The sequence below is a fragment of the Montipora foliosa genome, chromosome 9, assembly GCF_036669935.1.
Source record: "Montipora foliosa isolate CH-2021 chromosome 9, ASM3666993v2, whole genome shotgun sequence".
NCBI lineage: Eukaryota > Metazoa > Cnidaria > Anthozoa > Scleractinia > Acroporidae > Montipora > Montipora foliosa.
Window position 1 is genome coordinate 43,595,098 of NC_090877.1, and position 22,107 is coordinate 43,617,204.

Genomic DNA, 22,107 nt, shown 5'->3' on the forward strand with positions numbered 1-22,107 from the left:
GTTGGTCCGGCCGGAGTTGAACTCAAGTCCAAGACGTCGCGCGTAACAGCCCGGTGTTGAACCAACTGAGCAACCGGTGCTAAGGACACTCGGTATGGAAATTTTCTAATTTTTAAAATTATCTCAGGACACCATGATGTTTCGATTGAGTAAATAAAGAAAAATCTGTCGTATACGCTTTGATTAGAGTTTCAACCAAATCCATTTTGCACCCCATTGCGTGCCTACATCTCCCGCTGACCTTTCGACCCCAGTCTCCTTTACGTGAGTAGTATTTCGAACACAATCTTGGTGCATGAAGTATTTTCCCATTCGAAGACGCATGCAGTTGACTGTTCTCTTGCAGTTTGGCAATTTCCACCAAAAAACAAGTTGTGAGGAAAAGCTTTTTAGCAGACGAGGCTTAGCACGCACTGAGACATGGGAAAGCCGAAAGATCGAGGCAACGGCGCACAAAACGGTAAAGCACATGATCATGAAGTGGTCAGGGCAAATGGATACGGTTGTGATAAGGCAGATGATCGGCCCTTCAGCATAAATTGTGAGTGGGACATTAAGCAGACTCAACAATTTTCAGACGATGGAACCAATACATTTTTTTGGTAAGTTAGCGATAATCAGATAAGATGGCGAGCGTCGTTTGTATAGCTAGAAAATATACATATTTAGAAGGGTTCCACCTACTGCCATCGCGCATATAAATTGCGCATCACGCCATAATTTTGTCACGCAATCATTTTTCATTTTTATGACGTGACTTTGTTATATCGATTATTTCATGCCACTGCCTAGATCAAAATCCAAGAGATCTTTCAAAGGTCATATAATGGAAAGGTGTTGTTAACACATGCAGTGTTTGTTTAACTTTTGTTGTAATCATTTGTGTCAGTGTATAAAGAAAGACCTGAAGGAAAAATGCTCTTGTGTGATTATGGAAACAATTTAAATATTGAGTTGATTAGAATCAAAACCAGTTTATTTTTCTCAAGCCTCTGTGATGGTATTTAAAATATTCAGTACTTTTTCTTAGCAATACAGAAATAATTATATGAAATCAGCCCAGTAATATACATGTACATTACCAAGACATGGAATACAACCAGACATTGCGTGCAATGAAAATACAAGGGGTGCTATCTTGTGCAACGTTATAGAGAGAGAGAGAGAAAGATGATCAATGAAACCTTGTTTTGTTATTCATCTCTAGGAGAGCACACACAATCACTGTGTTGATACTGATGTTATGTGTTCTGGTTTATGTTGGAGTATTTGAAAAACCCCACAGTGATGGTGAATACAACACTAAAAGGTGAGGTAACCTGTATAAGTAAGTACTGTATACTGGGTCATCATTACGTAACATGCCATGTTTTATTCATTGGAAAATTTGTTGTCACTAAAGCGTGTTTTTGACAGCATATATCATTCGAAGCAAAATTTACAGTAGTTTTCCCAGCTCTTTTAGTTTCCCTTTTTTAGTTCTTCTATATTTCTGAAAGGCAACAGGCATGTCAGGGCTTGAAATTGCAACCAATACAGTCGCATTTGCAACTGAAATTTTTTTCTTTGCGACTAAAATATTTGGAAAAGTCGCAAATTTGAGACTTGCTTTCTCATTTGCTCTTTCAAAACAAGAGGTTTAGCAGTTAATAATTTGGCACTTTGTTGTAAGTTAAATAAATAAAGAAGTGACAAAATTATTTTGTTTCTCACTGTGAATTTTCTTTCAATCTGAAGATATCGTAATTGTAATGTAATTTAGCTGTGATGCTACGTGCAGTCAACTCCTTTCCTTTGATATCATTTGCCATTTTAAAGATTATGCGGACATTTTTGGCCATATTATGCGTTAACATAATAATAATGATGATAATTAGGCCTGTCCAATGTATTTACATACTTATGGTAAATCAGCGCTCGAAATTGCAACCAATACAGTCACATTTGTGATTGAATTTTTCCCGTGGTGATTAAAATACATACGAGGAGTCGCCAATTTGCGACCAGCTTTCACCGTTGAAATAAAAGGGCTAGCAGTTGGCATTTTGCCACAACTTTTTCTAAAATAAATAAAGAGATAAAAAATTATTTTGTTTCTCATCATGAATTAATTTTTGTTTGAATTTGGAGATATGGAGCAAAATTGTAATATGGGTGGACTGTGATCTATTCCCTCAATCATTGACCATTTTCAGCGGTTTTTTTACACAATGTATTGTGGGCTTCTATTTTCCCTACGAATACAAATGATGCAATTTAATTTGCAACTAAAACATGCACCTAAATTTTCATGTATCTTGTTGCAAAATTGCGACCAGTTATTCTTTAAATTTCGACCCCAGGGTATTTGTAATTTATAACACAGGTTCTAGTGTCCAGGCTGATAGTGTCAATGCATTGAAACTTCTTACGACCTTTCATCTTGCAAACAAAATTATGGCATGTGTTCTTCAATCGATCTTCAATGTTCAGGAAAATAAGCCCTTCAAAACAGTCAATCTCTTTGGCTTTTATGTTTGTGAGGATAGTAAGCAGCTGCTTTATCACTAAAATCAGGCATTTCTTCTTTTTATGCAGAAAATATAGTAATTATGCAGAGGATGTGTCTTTTAGGGAATTATGCGGATCCACATCACCACATCCTGTCAGATGCCATGTATTATTATAATTATTATTTTGATCTTAGGTTTGAAAGAATCAGATTTCTGCCTTTAATACTACATGTACATGTACTTTGATCAATTTAAGGAAAAAAGTAGCCGACTGCTATGAGTGAAAGAGCTGAGTGGCTTTTGGTTGGCTGTTCAAGGCTGTGCTCTAAGGAAAATTTCACGGAGCCCTTCGGGCTCCCAAGAATTTCAGCTGGGGTGCCCAGCCCTCCAAGTTGGTCGCCCAAATTAATTAATTAATTAATTAATTAATTAATTAGTTAGTTCGGTTGTAAATAAATTGTCAAAACGTGAATCAAGTGCCACTTGATTCCCGTGGAGCTTTTGTGAAAACTGCCGTGAAACAAGGAAACCACCGCGGCCCAAAAGCTATGAATTTTAATTTTTTGAGCAAGTCATCTTGATCTGGACAAAAATCATCGCTACAGGACAGAACTAAAGTATTTTTTCCTTATATTATCAGTAAAATGTTTAGTGGAATGATCTTTTTTTGTGGATTCGGTCGAAGTGCCAGTCACAACGTTATTTGTTTAGGGCATGCAATGATTTGTCACGACACCAAAGACAACGCGGGATTGCTCTGTTTTTAAAACAACAACAAATAACATGATATCTTTCCCTTTTTTATTTCGTTATTTCATATACTGGAGAAAAACAACCGTAACCTAAACATATTTTAGCCAAGCAGGCGCAGCAGCGAAAAATCGTAAAAATATTGAATTTGCGCAAACTGCGACTCCTGGGTTCATACAAAAATAAATTGCACCGCTTTGCCGTCCGCGCTTTAGTGCTGTCAGAGCAGCAGTAACAACTCTTTTTTTAAAACTATTACCAAGAAATGCCAAACTCCACGTTCCAAATTTTAAAGCTACTTTTTGAGAAAGAATTGAAATTCGTGCGGGGTTGTCAGGTTTGCCAGCCATCGGTGCAGTCTCCATCTTGGAGCTGGCTGCCAATAGTGGAAGCTCCAGGATGTTTCGGGCACCCAACCTCCAAAGAGCGACGATGTTGTTTACTCATAAATACTAATTGGCTTCCATATTGGTGCGTTTTGGAAACGCATTTCCAAATGCAAACAGTTAATTTTCTATAAACGTGTTTAAAACTCGTAAACGCGGAGACTTATCTCTGACCTATACTGTACTTACCAGTATGATTTTATGACTCTCAGTACATCCTTGTGTGCAGGGATATGAATCATATTCAAGCGTGGATTTTGTTTAGCCTTATTTGCAACCGCTTATTATTTCTGTCCATGGATATCTTATTTTCCAACATCTTGAGTCAGTGTCTAAGCAGCAAATCAAATCGTTGAAACAGTTTTGTTTTTGTGTAAGAACCATGATTCTATTTTATTCCATTGTATAGCATGTTATTTTATGTCATGTATGTAACTGGAATATTATATTGTTGCTTTCAGAGGCCTAATAGCTTGCATTGTGATGTTCTTGTTATTTGGTGTGACGCAGATTCGAGATGGTCCATTCAAAAGGCCACACCCAGGTATGTTTGGTGCACTTTTTGAGTGAATAGACATGAACACCCCAAACTTGTGTGTATTCTGTGAAATTTAGTCCCAGAGGTCACAAAAAGAGTCTGCTACTTCTCTCAAAGAAAGTACAGTAAAGACACAAACCTAGGATTAAAATATCCATTTTTATTGAGACCCCCTGGGTGCCCCCTTCCCGGGGCTGGGAGATTTGTTCAGTGTCTGAAAAACTCTGAGAAATTATCTTCAATTCTTGGAGAGCTGAATGATATTCATGGAAAATGATTCATTCACAATCAAACTTGTTTGTCAGGCCCTAGGGAGAAAATCGTATTAAAATTAACTTATTTAATTAAGAAAATTAATGGCGTCTGAGAAGATACAATATAATTTGTTTGTCCTTTGTGGTTGCAGCAATGTGGCGTCTCATTCTTTGTTTAAGTGTGGTTTATGAATTGGCTCTCATTTTTCTGTTGTTTCAGGTAAGGTAATAAATTTCATGTAAAATTTGTTGTGAAATTGTTTGTCTTTAAGCCAGAAGAAAATCGCCTGATGGCAATCATTGACAAAGAAGGGAAATCGGGGAACGTTGTATGGGCAGAGAGGCTATTGACACTTTCCTTCTCTCCTACATGTATAAGCGAGCAAAAGAGATATGGCATTTGTTGAACAAAATTCTGTCTACAATTTTTGGCAGGAGAGGGAAAATGATGAGTAGCACAATCATGATGTACATTTGGGAAACCAGTATCTTGAACGAACACTTCAGGCCATATCTCCGCTGGTAAAAAGTGCTAGCCACTCACTTTTCGCAGATATGCTTCTTACATATTAAGTAACATTTACTGTGTAGATTAGCGAAATCGGTCGCTTAAGTTTAGAATAAACGGATTCGGTTGTCCACTTTGGGGACAAAAAATGGCGCGTCACGCGTAACACGCAAACTAGTAAGACGAGCACAACAAGGTTCTTCAGACGGCTTGTACTTTATTCCTCACAACGAAATCGACAACATATTTCACATAAACAATGTTGCAACCAGTAAATAAAAAAAATGTGGTTAATTTCTCACCAATGACGGAGAAAAGAGGCCGAAAAGCACAACAGTCTTGAGCGTCACGCTCCTAAAATCTTCAGTGCTGTTTTGCAATTTGCGTCTGTAACCCACAGATGTTTTGTGGTTAGGAAGAATAAAATATGGTTCGAGAATGCTCATTTGTGGTAGTTGCTTTGGAGAAAGTTTTACCGAAAATTTCTCAGCACACGAGAAGCCAGAGCATTTTTTCTCAGTCTGAAACACTTTGTCCGCCATTACAATTTGCCTTAGAGCCAAAGCACAGCTTCGCAAAATGTCCTCTGTATCTTGCTTGTCCGAGCTCACATTACAAAACCGAAAGAAAAACAGAATGCTCATCTCATGTACAAATTACATGCCAAAGCTCAGAAAGAAACAATTCAAATTGTGAAAGAACGAGACCTCTTTGTGAGTCTGAAACACTTCTTGACGTTCAGAGGTTGACAAAGCGAATTTAGAGCGTGAAAGAACCAAAAGTTTCTCCTAGCAGATCCGCCATTACGTTTCGAAACGTTCCCTCAGAGCAAGCTTTGCTACCAGGCCTTGACTTGTTTTTATCCAGTTAAACCAGTTTTTTCTGGACTTCAGCACATTTTGCCCTGTTTTTTTGCAATCCATGTGGAACATTTCGCCGGAATTTCTCAATTGCGAATCAAGCGAAGCATATAATCAACTCTGAAATTAACATTTCTGTAATGTCAAAGTTAAAAATGAGAATATTTCGGGTTATTTAACAAAATTTTTTAGGGTAATCTAGGCAAAATGAGGAAATTACCATGCCCTCAAGGGGTCATGGGTAAATTTAAAATTGCTTATTTTTGATCCATCAGTACAAAAAATTTCATTTTACATTAAGATATCAGCTTAAGAGGCTATTTGATTTTGTCAGGTTCCTTTTCATCCAATTTTATGGCAGCATGAAAAATTTTGTAAAATTTCACTATGTTACACAAATGTACATCATGATTGTGCTACTCATCAAATACAGTACATGTACAATATATAAATAAATTGAAAAGGAGGTTAGTGACATACCTCCCTCCTCTGGGCTCCCATCATTTATGAGTTAATTCTTCTGGAATTAGCCTCTTCAAAGCTGGATAGAGTAAAGTTATATCTCTCCATAACTTTTTCTTTTTACTCCAGCCTACATGTAGATTGAAGTACACTGTACACTGTAGTTTAAGCCCCAGTGATATGTTCTTCCTAATCAGGTATTCTTCAACATACTGTACACTCACACACTCACACAAAAAGGACAGAAACAGTTGTGGATATTATTTTATAGAAATCAATTTATAGAACTGTAATGGAGGTGTACTTTATCCCATTTTCAGACAGTTGATGATGCCAGACAGTTATTAAAATATCTTGATGACGACTTAGGAAAACCACTGCCAGAGCAGTCATATGGAGAAGACTGCAGACTGTACACTCCAGGGCACCCAAAAGGAGCCTTTCACAATTTTCTTGTAGGTAGCATCCATTTCAGTGGTATTAATAGTTAATTAATATTTTTTTATTGTGTTTGACAACTTAGAGAACAAATCCTAATCGTGTCAGTCCCACGGGATGTCCCTCAAGTATTGATCGTGATGCCATACAATTTCAGTATTTGGACACCATCGTGGACTGGCTGCCACACCTGGCCTGGCCACACCTGGCCTTAATTTCATGTAATGGTGCATGGCTTGCCCAAAGGAAAATACAGTTACTGATATCGGTTTGCCCACCAAAGTTAAGTCCTGTTGGATGGGTGACCTACATGTACATGTATGAGTCAATGGGTTAAGGTCTCTGTAAAGGAAAATGAGGTGTCCGTGGAAAAATGAAATTGTTGCGGCACAGTTTTTTGTATAGGGTCAAACTAAATATCATATTAAAGCTAATAGATTGAATTATTTGACTAAAGTTTTAGTTTTTTGGTACTTAATATAATTGTCTTTTAGTTTTGAGGCCTCAAACTCAGAATGACCGAGTCTGCTGCAGAAGCTCCTGCTCCTTCACTTTATTGTGAAAATAACCGCACTTTGTTGCTTCTTAGTCACCGATGAATGCACTTCAATACCGTGTGAGGAATTTTTGATATGTTAGGAATTGAAGGAAATATCACGCACCAAAGTCGAAACTGTCATTTCATTCTTAATTTGGGCAGAAAAATTGTCATAAAATCAGTCTCTAAAGAAAAACAAAAAATGCCTCACACTGTATTTGGGGTAGTGTAATCATCTATTAGTCTAAGAACTGAAATTTGGAAGCAATATCTTAAACCCATCGGGACAGGAGGTCCAAGAAGTTGTAATTTCCCTAGAAAATCAAGCTTAAAGATTTTGTGTGCAGTTCGCAGTCTGCTGAATAACTCTGCCCCATAGTTGAAAGCCAATTGTGCTGAGGCAATCAGCGTCTAGGCACGTGCTAAGGTAGCAGATGGCGCGTGAATCGACACCCAATCATTTCACGTGACTTACATGATACGCCAATCCTTTTGTGCATTTATGGTGGGAAATAAAGAAAAGCGATTTTAACGGTTTTAAAAGTAATTTTGCAGAATTTTTTTTTGGGAAAATTTACTTAACGGCCCGCCGATTCAAGATTTGCAAAAGCAAAAAATTTGAGCGAGACGTCCAAATATACCTTTCGCTACCTTACGTGGGTAAATAGTGTTTTCTCTTCTTCTTCATGACCGAGGAAAACGTTTCAGGCTTAGTCTAATTTTCATCATTGGGGAACTTTTATTAATAATTTAACATTTGTTAACTAGTTGCTTTTCTTTTGGGAGTTTCCTACATGTAGCTCTGACTGTACGTATTGTGTTAATCAATTGTTTTTTACAGGAAAAGTGTGATGTATTCCTTCCATCTCATTTCTTTGGTTGGTGGGCTAAGGTACATATACTGTACATGTAATCTTCCTCTGTAGATGTAACTTTTTGCCATTACTCATTCATTTTTGTCATTTTTTAATGTACCACATAGTAATTGTTTGAATTTACTGATACCTGTTTTTTTTTGTGTGTGTGTGCAGGCTCTTATTCTTCGTGATTACTGGTTGATAACTATATTAAGCGTTCTCTTTGAAGTACTTGAATATTCCCTGGAACATCAATTGCCAAACTTCTGTGAGTGCTGGTGGGACCATGTAAGTCGGCTTACATGTACTTCTTGTAATTTACATTGTACAGTCTTTCTGGCCACTTTGTTTTTCATGCAATTTTGATTTGATCTTTGTTTAATAGTGGATTATGGATGTTCTTGTCTGCAATGGTTTGGGAGCCTATTTTGGAATGAAGACTTGTGAATATCTAGGAAATAAGGTACATGTAATATTCTACTGGATGCTGAGCTTAATTTGGGAAATGGGCAGAGGCTAGAAGTCATCTAATCCATGTCGTTTTCTTGTGACTCTGTCCTTGCGACCACCCTAATTAATCAGCCCTTCTTCTAATAGTACATTACTGCAAGCTTTAGTGGAAGTCCACAAAGCCACTTTGCATTCTGCTAATTATTCAGCGTGACCACTTCCGATCAGCCATTTCAAAGAAACAATTCAAACCAAACATGACATCATTGGTTAAAAAGCTAAACAAGGAAGAGGTAGGCCATTGACAAAGCACAACCACATTTCCTTGCTGCCTATGGCTTTGATACAACTAGTGCACTATGATACTAAAACAGTGCTGTTGCTAAGTGGAGGTTGAGTGCCTGAGAAACATCCAGGAGCTTCCACTATTGACAGCCAACTCCTGGAGACTGCTTCCATGACTGGGAAATTTTGGCAACCCAGCAATGAGCTTCCCTGTAGAACAGGAGCCAGATACTTGTACATTTGTACCCATCACACAGTGCAAAAAGGGTAAGGAAAAACAACGGCTGAACGTGCTCTCACTGCAAACAAGTCATTATTCGTTTTTGGTACACAACCACAATTATGCTTTTCTGCAAGCACAGGAAAGCACAACCGGCACATGATTGCTCCTGTTGTTAACTGCATGTACGTTAAATTACATTTAACATTATTTAATAACTGCGTTGTTAAATGCTGGGACATCCTAGAGCTTCCACTATTGGCACCCAGCTCCAAGATGGAGACTGGACTGATGGCTGGCAAAACCTGACAAACAGGCACAAGACAGGCACCCATCACACGGTAGAAATGGAAAGTACAATGTAGAAAGGGGGGGGGGGGGGGGGGAGGGAGGGGGGGGAAAAAACTAATAAACGCTCCACTTGCACATGAAATGCTCCTTCCCACGACACCAATTAATAAGCTGTACAACACAAATCCAACACGTGCGCAAATATAACAAAACCACTGACAACAACTCTTTTGTTTTGTTCATTAAAATGAGGGCATGCAAGCATGAATATGCCTGCATGCACTCTTTTTAATGAACAAAACAAAGGACCAAGCCTCCTGAGTATTATCACATGATCTGTCTTGGGAAAACAAAATGTATAAGCCGAAAAGGTCTATTGACTACAGTCGCTCCAAGTTGTTAACTCAGTTAAACTGCATTTATCTTCAATTAAATAAATACGATATTTTTGTGGAAGTCAGTAAAAGACCTAACCAGTGGTTAGAGGGGAATTTCAACCCAGCACAATGGCATAAAGATCCTTGCCACCTCTGTCTTCATGACAATGGACCATTCTGGTTCACTGTACCAAAAGCCCTTTTAGATCATTATTATAATAACTTACAGTAACTTACATGTGTGCATGTTCGACACATCACTTAAACTGTCCTTTTAGGAGATTTCCCAACATTCAAGGGAAATGTGTTCATTGTTAATATATCACATTTTCCAATTCCACCATTTATTATTTTTAGTTGCTCACGGTACATCTTGTACATTATTCTGATTTTTTCTTTTTTTTTCTTCAGCCGTATCACTGGAGAGGACTGTGGAGCATTCCATCATACAGGTTTGCAAGAAATCTCTTTTGTTTTTAATTAATGATTATTATTGGATTACATTTGGACCCTGGTTCCTGGCAGGAACAATGATAAGTAAACTTGGTGATGTTCCCGAGCAGCTTTGATTTGATTTGTGCAGATCTATGTGTTCAGAAATGCACGCACAGGGTATGGTTGAAAAAATGGCGCGAGAACTTTCAACCAATCACTGAGTGAAGTAATGCAAAACCAAAGCAACTCGCTAATTACTTTCGACACTCAATTGAAAACCGCTCTAATTTAAGTTGATTTCAATTATACAGTGTCCCCGATTAGCGCCCCGGTGCTAGAAGAGTAGACACTTAAAATTCTGTTCAGCGGATTCAGAGCTGTCTCTAATTCTGCACTACAGTATATATTTTTTCCTTTGCATAAAGTTTCATCTTAACCTTGTGATCACTTTCCAGCAAGAAAAAAAAAAAATAAAAATACGACAACGCCAAAAAGCAATAATATCATTGGTTGAAAAAGGAAAAATGATTGTGCTGCACGCATTTTTTTGCTGTATTCTGCATAACAACATCGTGAACGTGACTGTACAAATGCAAATCTTTCATTCTATATTTTTACTCCGAAACTGCTCGTGTAAATGTAATTTTAGGGTAATTCGCCCACGTTGCACGAAGTGAACGAGATGAAATAATCGCGACAGCGTTAGGATTGTGCAAAGTTACATTTTGAAGTGAAGTCTTCGTCGACGTCGCCGTAGTAGATCTTAAAGTTCCTAATGACTGACCCAAATTTGGTTTCCCCGAGACCCCTGTCGCCTCCGGGAACATCGAGGGTCAAGGGGAAGCAAAACTCACTTTTTCCCGTGGGGTCAGACATTAACTGTTTTTTTTTGTACCTCCCAACTCAAAAATACAATAACTTCCTCTTTAGTTATGGTTTGAAAGCGTTTCGCTGCCATGACAGCAGAAGAGTTTTTTTTTCCTTGACGCGGGCTAGCATACAAATTTGCCGCGGTTTCTTGGTGCACAACTTGATCACGTGCGAGTCAAAAGTTCAAGTTGTTGTTTCCCTTGTGAGTTTTGACCCATGGCACGTGGCACGCCTTAGGTAAGGAAAGGAAAGGAAAGGAAAGAAACGTTAATTAAGTTTGTAGCCGTTCTAGCGCTGGAGCACTAATTAAGGTATAACCAATAATAATATTGCTGTTCGATAAAGCAAAGCCTACCGACTTTTCAAAGGTTGCTACTTGAAAATTAAGTGCCTAGTGCGATGAAGAAACGTTCAAAATTGTTGTGAATACATTCAGCATTCGTTCACAATTTTTTTCATCTTTCTTAATTTAGCGGTAAACTTAAAAGAGTGGCCGAACAATTTACTCCGTATTCCTGGACGTCGTATGACTGGAAAGCCACCACAAGCCTGAGAAGATGGCTTGCAGTGTGTGGAATCACCGCTGTGGTATGTACCTGTTTTTACCCGTCCCTGGAGAGATTCCATTGTGACGTGTTTTCATATTGCATAATGGCAGTTATGTTGGTATACCTGTAAAAAAATGTGACCACGGCCATCTTGGTCGTCTTAGTAGATCGTTCGGTAATTGCGCTTTTTTCCATTTATACGCAGATATCTTCATTTGTTATGGTTTTAACAATGCCAGAATTACTTAAGTCAAAACACTTAACAGGTCAATGTTCGCTTAGGCTTAACGCAATAAGAGGTGTTCAAGTCGTGGCTGTGGTAGAGGAATTGCCGCGTCCACTTGCCCTAAACGTTCTGCCAATCAAGCCACAAGACTAGCCAAGTGAAGTACACTTTCATTACAATCGCGATCCTACAATGTAGCAGTATGGCGGGTCACATTTACCAAGCTTAAAGGCTTCCTATATAGCTTTGCTGTAGCTCGGTGGAAGAGCATCCGAACTGGTAATCTGAAGGTCGCAGGTTCGACGCTTAAAAATTGAGCACTCGGATTTCTCCGATCATTCCCTATAGCTCAGCGTCATAGCATCCGAACTAGTAATCGGAAGGTTTTAGGTTCGACTCCTGCAAAGGAGCACTCGGATTTTTCCGATCATCCCCTATAGCTCAGCGGTAGAGCATCCGAACTAGTAATCGGAAGGTCGTAGGTTCGACTCCTGCAAAGGAGCACTCGGATTTTTCCGATGATCCCCTATAGCTCATCGGTAGAGCATCCGAACTTGTAATCGGAAGGTCGTAGGTTCGACTCCTGCAAAGGAGCACTCGGATTTTTCCGATCATCCCCTATAGCTCAGCGGAAGAGTATCAGAACTAGTCATCGGAAGGTCGTAGGTTCGACTCCTGCAAAGGAGCACTCGGATTTTTCCGATCATTTCGTATAGTTCAGCGGTAGAGCATCCGAACTAGTAATCGGAAGGTCGTAGGTTCGACTCCTGCAAAGGAGCACTCGGATTTTTCCGATCATCCCCTATAGTTCAGCGGTATAGCATCCGAACTAGTAATCGGAAGGTTTTAGGTTCGACTCCTGCGAAGGAGCACTCGGATTTTTCCAATCATCCCCTATAGCTCAGCGGTAGAGCATCCGAACTGGTAATCGGAAGGTCGTAGGTTCCACTCCTGTAAAGGAGCACTCGGATTTTTCCGATCATCCCCTATAGCTCAGCGGTAGAGCATCTGAACTAGTAATCGGAAGATCGTAGGTTGGACTCCTGCAAAGGAGCACTCGGATTTTTCCGATCATTTCGTATAGTTCAGCGGTAGAGCATCCGAACTAGTAATCGGAAGGTCGTAGGTTCGACTCCTGCAAGGAGCACTGGGATTTTTCCGATCATCCTTTATAGCTCAGTGGTAGAGCATCCGAACTGGTAATCGGAAGGTCGAAGGTTCGACTCCTGCAAAGAAGCACTCGGATTTTTCCGATCATCCCCTATAGCTCAGTGGAAGAGCATCCGAACTCGTAATCGTAAGGTCGTAGGTTCGACTCTTGCAAAGGAGCACTCGGATTTTGGATTTTTTCCGAGTATCCCCGAATCACTATACACCTTATTCCAAAATGTACGCCATTCAAGTATTCTTTTGTTTGATTGCAAATTTGCCGCTTTTGGATTCGTTCTAGGTTAAATAGTCTTTTGAATTTTACTTTTGAAACAGGGCCAGTTTGCTTGGAAACAAAAGAGAACTTAAGTGGCGGCCATTTTGGAATAAGGTGTATTGATAAAGACAACTCTTTATTTAATTAACCTGGGTTAATTCATATTGGTGTAATTACGTAGGTGATTAATGAAAATTCTGTGCTCTGATTGGTTGCGCCTGCATGAGGTGATAATTACGCGATAATCACCTAAAAGGTTTTTTTCAAAATGGCTGCAAGCCGTTTTCTCAAGGTGACAGAAGAAGCTATGAATTGATTTAAAGAAAATGCACATTTTTTGAAATAATCACCTTTGTAATTAGACTAAAACAATTATTCACCTCAGGCTCGGTGAACATCGGTTTTTATTCACCGAAATTGACCTCGCCTTCGGCGAATTATGTTTAAACATAACTTTCATTACAAATGGAGTGCATCTTATCTAAAACTAGATCTCATTTTCCTCTTTCAGTTTCTTATTGCGGAACTAAACCTGTTTTACCTCAAGTTCATTTTGTGGATACCTCCTCCCCACTTTCTCATGCAAGCTCGTTTGTTACTCTTTCTTTGCATTGGCGCTGTCGCACTCAACGAGACATTCCGTTACATGGATGACCCGTAAGTAAAATGATGCTCTAGATCATTAATTCTCCGTAGATCCTTTCAAAATTGTCTAAAATACAAACGGTTAAACACACACTCCGTTCCACACTTGCTCCTCAACCTCAGATTGACCGAAGTTCAACACAACCAAAAGCGTCTTCGTAAAGACGTCAAGTTGAACGCATCCTGCACATCACGATAATATTGTCGGAAATTGGTCCGCCGTTTTGGGCTTGAAATCCTGTTCTATGAAAATATTTAAAATGTCCCTCTGTCAGTTTCTAAGATTGCATAGTGGGGAGATGTCCCAAGGAATTTCTGAAATTCTGGTTGATTAACAATAATTGTCGTGCTCGTACGAGACTCTTCAGAAGTTGGAATGGAGAATATTTTATGCTGTGTGGAAGCCATGTGTTGCTCGTTAATATATTTAGATTTTCCTCTAGCAGAGAAATTCCCTAGAGGCATCATTGTCGTCCTAGGCGCTAACTCGCTTACTGGGATCCAGGAGGTCATCCTCTAATGCCTCACCTTGAGAGGAGTTCTTCGATGCTTTGGTGCAGTAAAATCTCAGCAAATTGGTTTTTGGTCATCCCTTTCGCGGAAATACTTTCTTTTCTTTCATTCCAAAGATTGATAGTCGATTCATGCCTCAGTTAACTTAATCTGTTTCCTTTGGCCTTCTACACTTTGGATCTCGACCAGCCATTGAACGCCTCACTAAGAAAGACCTTTTGGCTGATCTTTCCTATACCGGATCCAAAGCAATTAATGTTCATAAAACAAAAGAACAAAGCGAACTTAACAATACCTAATTAGCAAGGCCTAATCGGAATAACCACAGCTCTTTTGTGCTCCGCCATTTTAGTCCGGTATATGAAAGTCTACCCACCTTTTTTCATAAACACGCCAATGAGCGACAAAATAGGTAGTCAAATAGATTGGAAGATACTTCGGCAATGCTTTGGTGAAGAACAAAGGCTCTAATTATTAAAAAAAAAAAAAACTATGGACGATGCACGACGATGAGTGGTCTTGATAAATTTCCGAATTTTTGTGGTACAGAAAATGGGGGATACAACACGAGCAGATCATTGTGGTTGATAAGAATCCTTTTAAGGCGCGTTTACACGATAGAGGAAAAACGGCACGGGTCCGTTCTGCTACGGGACCATAGGCACCTATGGTCCCGTTGCGGAACGGAGAAAAGTTCACTGTTTCTTTACAAAAATGATTGGAACCATTCCACTTTTCATCAAACCCGTGCCATTTTTCCTCTGTCCTGTAAACGCGCCTTTAAGCGAGATAGTATTAGATTAAAGCTTGTATCAGCTTTGATTTGTCAGAACTACTGTAGGCTCGTACGGAGTAAATGGGTTTTAACGCACGCAAGTAAGTCTGTGGTGCTCATGATGTACAATGTTAAGGTGTTCAAATAAGTCATTCAAAGAGAGAAATTATTTTTCTCTAGGCGAGAATGATCATGGCAGTTGCTAAGGAAGCCTGAAGGAAAAAAAAATCCAGACTTGAATGGGACTCGAACCCATGCCTTTGCGATCTCGCTGCACTGTTCTGCCATCTGAGCCAGCAAGCCATCTGTAATCTGGTCAGTTGCTAGTTCGTACTACATCTATATCACGTACAGTGAATGAATGATTGTGAAATAGTTATATTAAAAACCTGTTAAACAGCGGTTTTTCATTCATAGTTAGAGTCGTTATATTTCACAGTCATTCGAAATAGGCCTTATTCACCATAGCCGCCATGTTGGTTTTAATATTGTCATGCAAATTAGCCATGTGTTATGCTGGGGGACAAACATTGGAAAAAAAGGCAAATTGCGCAAAATCGGCTAGTCGAGATATTGAAATAACATTGCTAAAAGTCCATTTTAGTATTTAGAATTAAGTACCTTTTGTAATAATTTTATATGTTTGGATTGCCTTTGACAGTTTGACTTTCTACTTCGTTAGGTCCCCATTTTTCATTAAAAAAACGTCGAAATAACTTGTGTAATCATTCTATTTTATTACTTAGGTGAGTAACATTCAATGAACGTGAACAAATCATCTGTGTGGCTAAGATGCTCGTTATAACCTCTCGAATTTGTGTTGTTTGCCCCCTCAGAAGTGTGTAGCTAATTTGCATGATAATAGCAAATCCAACATGGCGGCCATCGTGAATAAGGTCTATTACCTGTGTTTACTGCAGTTTTTTATTGCGTAGGTGTGAAAATATTAATTCTCACTGTGAGGAAGTTACATCATGTGTTAAGTTTGAATTATTTCTTAAGCTCTTATTTTCCCGGCGAGACCGCAAGAGAATTTACTGACAATTTGAGGCAATATTTCCGTAGGAGCAGTAAGTTATCAATGCGAGTTAACAATGTGATGATAGCTCCTGGGGAAATTAGAGCGTTCAGGATTTTTTTTTCCGTGGGACTTCATTCGGACAATATGGCTGAACGGCTCAACTGACTTGAAGCAAAGCGATCGGTTTTTACCGACGTAAAAGCACCTTTTAAGAAGCACGACACAGAAATCTTTTCGAGAAAGATCTCGGAATTGATAAACGCTTCGCATCTTAGGTTGAGCATCTGTTCACTTTAAACTATTACTATTACTACAATTAAGGTTTCAGACGTCCAACCTGGACTCTGCAGTCTACCCTGTATGTCACTCCCGCAGAGGTTTCCTTGATCATTACTCTGCACAGATCTCCTCGATGTTCTGTCACGCATGCACTTCGTGACGTCGATGCAACGTCACTTCCACTCTTCCGCCATTCGGCAAACGTTAAAACTTAAACTGGTTATAGTGGGTTTAAACACGAAGACGCACTATAAAAGGGGTCGCTTTACGCTCTGCTTTTTGTTCGAATTCTTTCAAGGACAACTGATTAATTATCCAAGATGGTGACCAACAAACAGCAACACAGAGACGGAAGCCATAAAAGATATTTCGAGCGTGAGGAAAAGGGACTGGGGATTAAAAAAAAGAACGACATAACATTTTATGGCATATTACGGACGCATTGCCATAAGAGGCTTTTTTACGATACAAATTATCACAGAGCTCGGTTGCGTCCAGGGTTGATTGATAAATCATTTGCATGTGTCCAAGGCAACACTCCTTTTATAGTGCGTCTTCATGTTTAAAACCGGTTAAGAGTTTAAATATTCGTCCAAAGTTCTGGACGACATTGAGGAGATCCGTGCAGAGGTTTCCTTCTCACTAGAGAGGGAAATCAAGTGTATGTCTGCCAAGCAGGGTAAGACTGCATGATTTCTTAAAAACTTCCTGACGGATTTCCGGAACAAATCCCCTGCAGAAAGCTCCCTCTGCAAGACTGAAAACTGACGCGCCTCACTACTTCATTAACTGTTGGCATTTTACTACGTTGCAGCACCTGCAAGCGGTTCGGTCAACAGGCGTGGGTTGTTACTGCCATTGTGGCCACAGAGGTTCTCATCTGTGTGAAGTTTGGCTGGGAGACTCTCACCATACCCCTTCCTTTCCACGTTGCCGTCTTTTGGAGTATTTCCTTTGCCGTTTATCTGGTATGGACGGTGTGGAATTTTTGGCCCTCCATCATTGGTGGGTTTGGAACGTACCGTGAGGTCGAAGACAATGTGGATAAGCATGAATAACGGATGATTTTCAGAGAGGAAATAACGAGTGTATAACTTTTAAAGTAAAATTGTAACCGCCCTACGTATGGGTTAGTTTGCAAACTGATATAAGACCTTATTTTAATTTGAGAGGGTCGTCAAGGCCAGACTGTAGTGTCTGCGGAAAGACAGGATGTGTATTTCAATTAAAATAACTCTAATTCCACCCTTGCGTCGATGTGACCGGTCTTCAGCTTCTCGCCCCAATTTACTCGAGGACAGAACGTCTCAGCTTAGGACGCCGACGTTGCTTCAAGTTCCCCATAGCTCGCAGGCAAAACTATTTGGTTTTTCTGAGTTCACCCACGTTTTAGTTTCTTTGTGAAACTCAACTCAAGGACATGGATGTTAAACGTGATAAACACCTTTAGGCGACTGTTTGTTGTTGTTGTTGTTGCTTTTTTGTGGAAGCAACCAACAGTGGCTTACTGTGTGCAAATTCCTTACAGCAACGGAATACGTATTCAGAGTTAAAACAGTCCTTCGTGTTTTTTTTTAGTCTGATTTTACTGATAGCTTGCTTTCATTTACTTCAGTTCTCCTTTTAGGCAGGTCACGTGTTAAAGAAGTAATTCGAGGGTGCTTTTAGCAAATTTTAAGATTTTAACAGAGATGTCACAATTAGACTTTCCTCTTTTGTGATGTCCCAGACAACAACGCCTGCGTTAAGGCGTTTTTTTTCTCACACAGAAATGTTATCATTTTCGTATTTGGTCAGGACCTCTTTATTTGGTGTATCCATAAGTTGTGGGAGTAAACGGAGGTATTTCTACTACATCACAGAAAAGGGCGGCATACTCCACTGGTTAGAGCGTTTGGGCATGTGGTTGCTCCGGGTTCAAATCCAGGTCTAACCTCTGGTTTGGAATTGTTTCCGGTTGTCCCGGATTCAATCCCGTTCTAGCCTCTGGTTTGGATTTGTCTCCCGTTGTCCCGAATTCAATTCTACCACGCTTTGTAAATAGCCAATTGGTTGCCTCCTGCCAGTTGGGGTTCTTAACACTAATGGGCGGATGTGGGCTTTGAATTAATGAAACGTGTCTCGACATTCTAGTCTTACTTCAATGACTAGAAACGTCTTTGTATTAATGCAAATCCAATAGTAATGCTGTATATTCTTTACCAAGATTCGTGAGCTTATGGTATTTTTTGTATAACTAAAGCTAGAGAAAATGGCAATGGATTGAAACTATTTTTTTATTCAATCTTATATCCAGCGTCTTAATTAAATCGCTAAAATGAAAACCCAGTGTGGAAGATATACGCCTCTATCTATGGGCGGGTCAACTTACTTAGAGTGGGTTATTGAAATGTTTACATGTTTGTCTCATTTTAAACAATACACAAGAAAGTTCTGTATCAAATTCGCCATGTTGGTTTTTTTGTGACGAACATATATAGTATACGTGCATGTACGCATGCATTTTATTTAGGCACATAACAAGTGAACTACAGTGTCATTTGCTTCTAATAAAAAAAAAATGATTATATGATTAACAACTGTGTGTCGCGTGATGATGAGTCTGCATAGCTTAGAAATCGTTGATTTCCAGACCTCTCAGTCTTTGTTTTTTCGGATTGTCACAGCTTTTCGTAGCAGCCCTGTGGACCCAGAGAACAGCCTCACTAAAACGACCTTTTCATGTACCGTAACTTCTCTATTAAGCCTCCTGGGGGCTTATTTATTTCAAGCACGTTTGATGAGGGCTTAATAGACGAAGGGAGGGAGGGGGGGGGGGGTTATTTCATTTTGCGAAAAGCATTACTAGTAGCAAAAACAGAACGGAAGAAACAGACTAGAGTTACGGTTCCCTACTTCGTGTTTTGGACCAGGGCAATGAGTGTCTATTGTGGAGATTTGAGTGATATTTTTCACGTTGTACGTGAATAAACCATACATCTCTCTATCCCTCAAACTGAATCGAGGAGAGCGTCGCGTTCTTTGAGTGCTTTGAGCCGAGGACGATAACCGAAAATGAACATTTCGCCTGTCAGGACAGTAGTGTCTCCCAGATTTTTCTACTAATCATCTCTAATGAAGAATAGATACTTAGCAATAAATGTGGTTGTGTGAAGACAAGTTAAAAGGGAAAACAGCTCGCTTCCGGTTGCTGTCCGCGGCTCAAAAACGTCGACGTCGTGTGCTTAAACTCCCTAATATTTTAGCTTTAGACGCCATTTTGTTCAAGGCCTTGAACATGGTAATAGCTTTTTAGTTTTTCTCCTTTTTGACCGAGGTCCTATCCCCAACCAAGCTCATAGAGGGGATAATAGTTGTATCTTTTGTCGTCGTTAGACTTTGTGACCACCCTGGCCGCACAATTTTGCAACGTTTGAAGTTTGTCTGCGAGACAAACAATAAACACTTAATGACTGGTCCTGAGGGAAACAGTTTATTTTGTTTCCCGAGAATCTCAATGTTTCCCCGAGGCGCAGCCGAGGGAAACGTTGAAATTCGAGGGGAACAAAATGAACTGTTTCCCGAGGGACCAGTCATTAAGTGATTTGTTATATAGCACAAAAAGAAAAACTTTGCCATGGTAACGACAACGGCGGTCGTCGGTCAACATTCGCGGGTAACAGGCCTGACGTCATAGATTTGGAGCTGTAGCCCGCTCAGAGACTTTTGGCGGGAAACAGTTTTATTGTTAGATGCCATGTGACCTCGAAGTAACCAATGAGAGCGCGCGCTGTTGGGGAAAAAAATACAGCTATATAACAGCTACACTTACCATCTCGGTCACAAATGTAACACAGACGGAAATTTGCCCTCTCTTCCCCTTCAAGGAGGATTTTTATGGATTCGAGTGCAAAAATCAACCGGTAAACGCAACATTCAAGGGAGGGAGTAGGAGGGGCATGTTAATAGCTTGGATGTGATTTACATGCTTTTCAGCAAAGCTTTACAACCCTTAATGACCGAAGTTTTAGCCCATCCTAGGTTGCACTATAGTACTCGGAATGTAGCTTCTGCTAGATAGATTATTAATACTTACCTTAACATCCTATGAAGGCTGAATTGCGTTAATTTACATAAGAAACAATTGAAATATCACTAAATACCACTAATAGAAGACTATAAAGTAAAGCTATTCTGTAACAAACTCGCCGTACGTTGACTACGTTCTTTGTTATCACTTTGAAATTGATTCACGCAACAAACGAAAAGACGTAAAGCTAAGAGCCTTAACGGTGGTATCTGAATTTAGAAACAAATACACCAGTTTACATACGGATAAACTTGGCCGTGCATACACCGAGAGCTACCGAAATTTGAATTGACCAGTCAGAATTCAGCCAGCGGGAGAACCTGTGCTCCCCGGCGTTACGTCGATTGTTTGCAATTTAAAGAGCCAGAAACCCATGTAAAAGATTTTGTGGCAACCTTTTTGTCATCAAGCTTTGGTGCCAAAACTGGGTTGCCAGTGAGCGGCGATCTGAATGTCAGGTGTTCTGCTTTGGCTGTTATTTGTGCTTTTTCTAACTATTTTAAGACGAATTCAGTCTGGTATTTTCGAATAAAGTGTAAGAAGACGTCAAAATTGTATTGATAATATCTTTATTTGTGTTAACTTCGAGAAAGACTTTGATGGCGTCCTTTCAACAGCGTAGATCGACAACAACGTCGTTTACACACAGAAATGCACCGTTTCCGGTGAAAGGGCAAATGATTGACAGGATGGCACAGTTTTGACTGCCGCGCGCAGTGCGGGCGCGAGTTCCGTATGCACGGTGAGTAGAAACGACTTACAAATGTCAAGCGTACCGAAAGCTGAAGAAGACAAGACTAGTAAAGGTTGAAAATTTACATTCACAGAAACTTCGTTGCACACAGACTGCACTAAAAGATTAAGTGGTAAGTAAAAGTTCGCGCAATAGCTTAAATACGGGACCAAGGAAGCCTGGACCTAAATGCAGGCTCTCGGAGGTCTGGGTACCTCGCACTTGCAATCCATGACAATTCAGTGCGTAGCAATTCTTGCATAGATCCCGACGTTTTTCTTAAGAATGAAAAAAAAAAACTGAGAGCGGAAAAAGAGATAATAGGATTTTTATAGCTGCATGATCGATTGACAGGTCTCAGCCGCTCTTCAGTGCTCCGATCTCCGATGAAATATTAATTGTACCAGGGCAGAGTGTTATATTAATTATCTGGCTTGTGATCAACGTTTAGAAAATTAAACGTGTACTTCTTTTTTCTTACATTCCTCGAATAAACGCCGCATTCATGATTGGGTGCGTGTTTTATTCGAGGGCGGCGTTTAATCGAGTAAATATATACGGTATTATATGATTTAACTCGTTTATTGAAAGACTATATTGGTATCGGGTACCATTTATTAGTTAGTGCATGTAAATGCATGCGATCTCCACGGATGTCATCGATATATTTGTTTGTGTCCGTGGATCAATTGAAAAGCAACGCTGCACGCTGTCGGCCTCTAGAATGCTCACTGACGAGCTTCATGTTCTTGATGAATGCTTTCCCGAACAGAAGTAATCATAACAGATCGGCAAAAGTGTTCAAAGAAAAGAAAAAAACTCCACAACTCACCTGGAAGTCTCGAGTCTCCCGCGAAGGGA

At 39.7% G+C, this 22,107-nt stretch overlaps 1 protein-coding gene across 3 annotated transcripts; it reads left to right on the forward strand.

Moving 5' to 3' along the window:
* Positions 1 to 255: 255 nt before the first annotated feature.
* On the forward strand, positions 256 to 17,689 carry LOC137972169 (phosphatidylserine synthase 2-like). 3 transcript variants are annotated; one of them, XR_011117037.1, is made up of 13 exons: positions 256 to 602; positions 1,208 to 1,309; positions 4,090 to 4,172; positions 4,573 to 4,640; positions 6,571 to 6,705; positions 8,068 to 8,118; positions 8,258 to 8,371; positions 8,469 to 8,546; positions 10,118 to 10,158; positions 11,485 to 11,599; positions 13,723 to 13,868; positions 15,325 to 15,459; positions 17,259 to 17,689. XR_011117037.1 is itself a non-coding variant. In XM_068819016.1 (12 exons), exons 1-12 carry the CDS (start codon positions 421 to 423, stop codon positions 17,500 to 17,502), a joined length of 1,359 nt encoding a protein of 452 aa, XP_068675117.1. In that variant the 5' UTR covers positions 256 to 420; the 3' UTR covers positions 17,503 to 17,689. The 3 variants fall into 3 exon arrangements, 2 of the variants coding, with proteins under 2 accessions (XP_068675117.1, XP_068675118.1); XM_068819016.1 differs by lacking the exon at positions 15,325 to 15,459; XM_068819017.1 differs by lacking the exons at positions 256 to 602; positions 15,325 to 15,459 and adding an exon at positions 859 to 1,000.
* The last annotated feature ends 4,418 nt before the right edge of the window (positions 17,690 to 22,107 follow it).

What these genes read in the sequence shown, in the direction of transcription:
- LOC137972169 (XM_068819016.1), top strand. Translation starts at nt 421, where the DNA reads ATGGGAAAGCCGAAAGATCGAGGCAACGGCGCACAAAACGGTAAAGCA. An exon ending in GGTGAATACAACACTAAAAG is followed by an intron (nt 1,310 to 4,089) that starts GTGAGGTAACCT and finishes TGTTGCTTTCAG; the next exon opens with AGGCCTAATAGCTTGCATTG. An exon ending in GTGAGTGCTGGTGGGACCAT is followed by an intron (nt 8,372 to 8,468) that starts GTAAGTCGGCTT and finishes TTTGTTTAATAG; the next exon opens with TGGATTATGGATGTTCTTGT.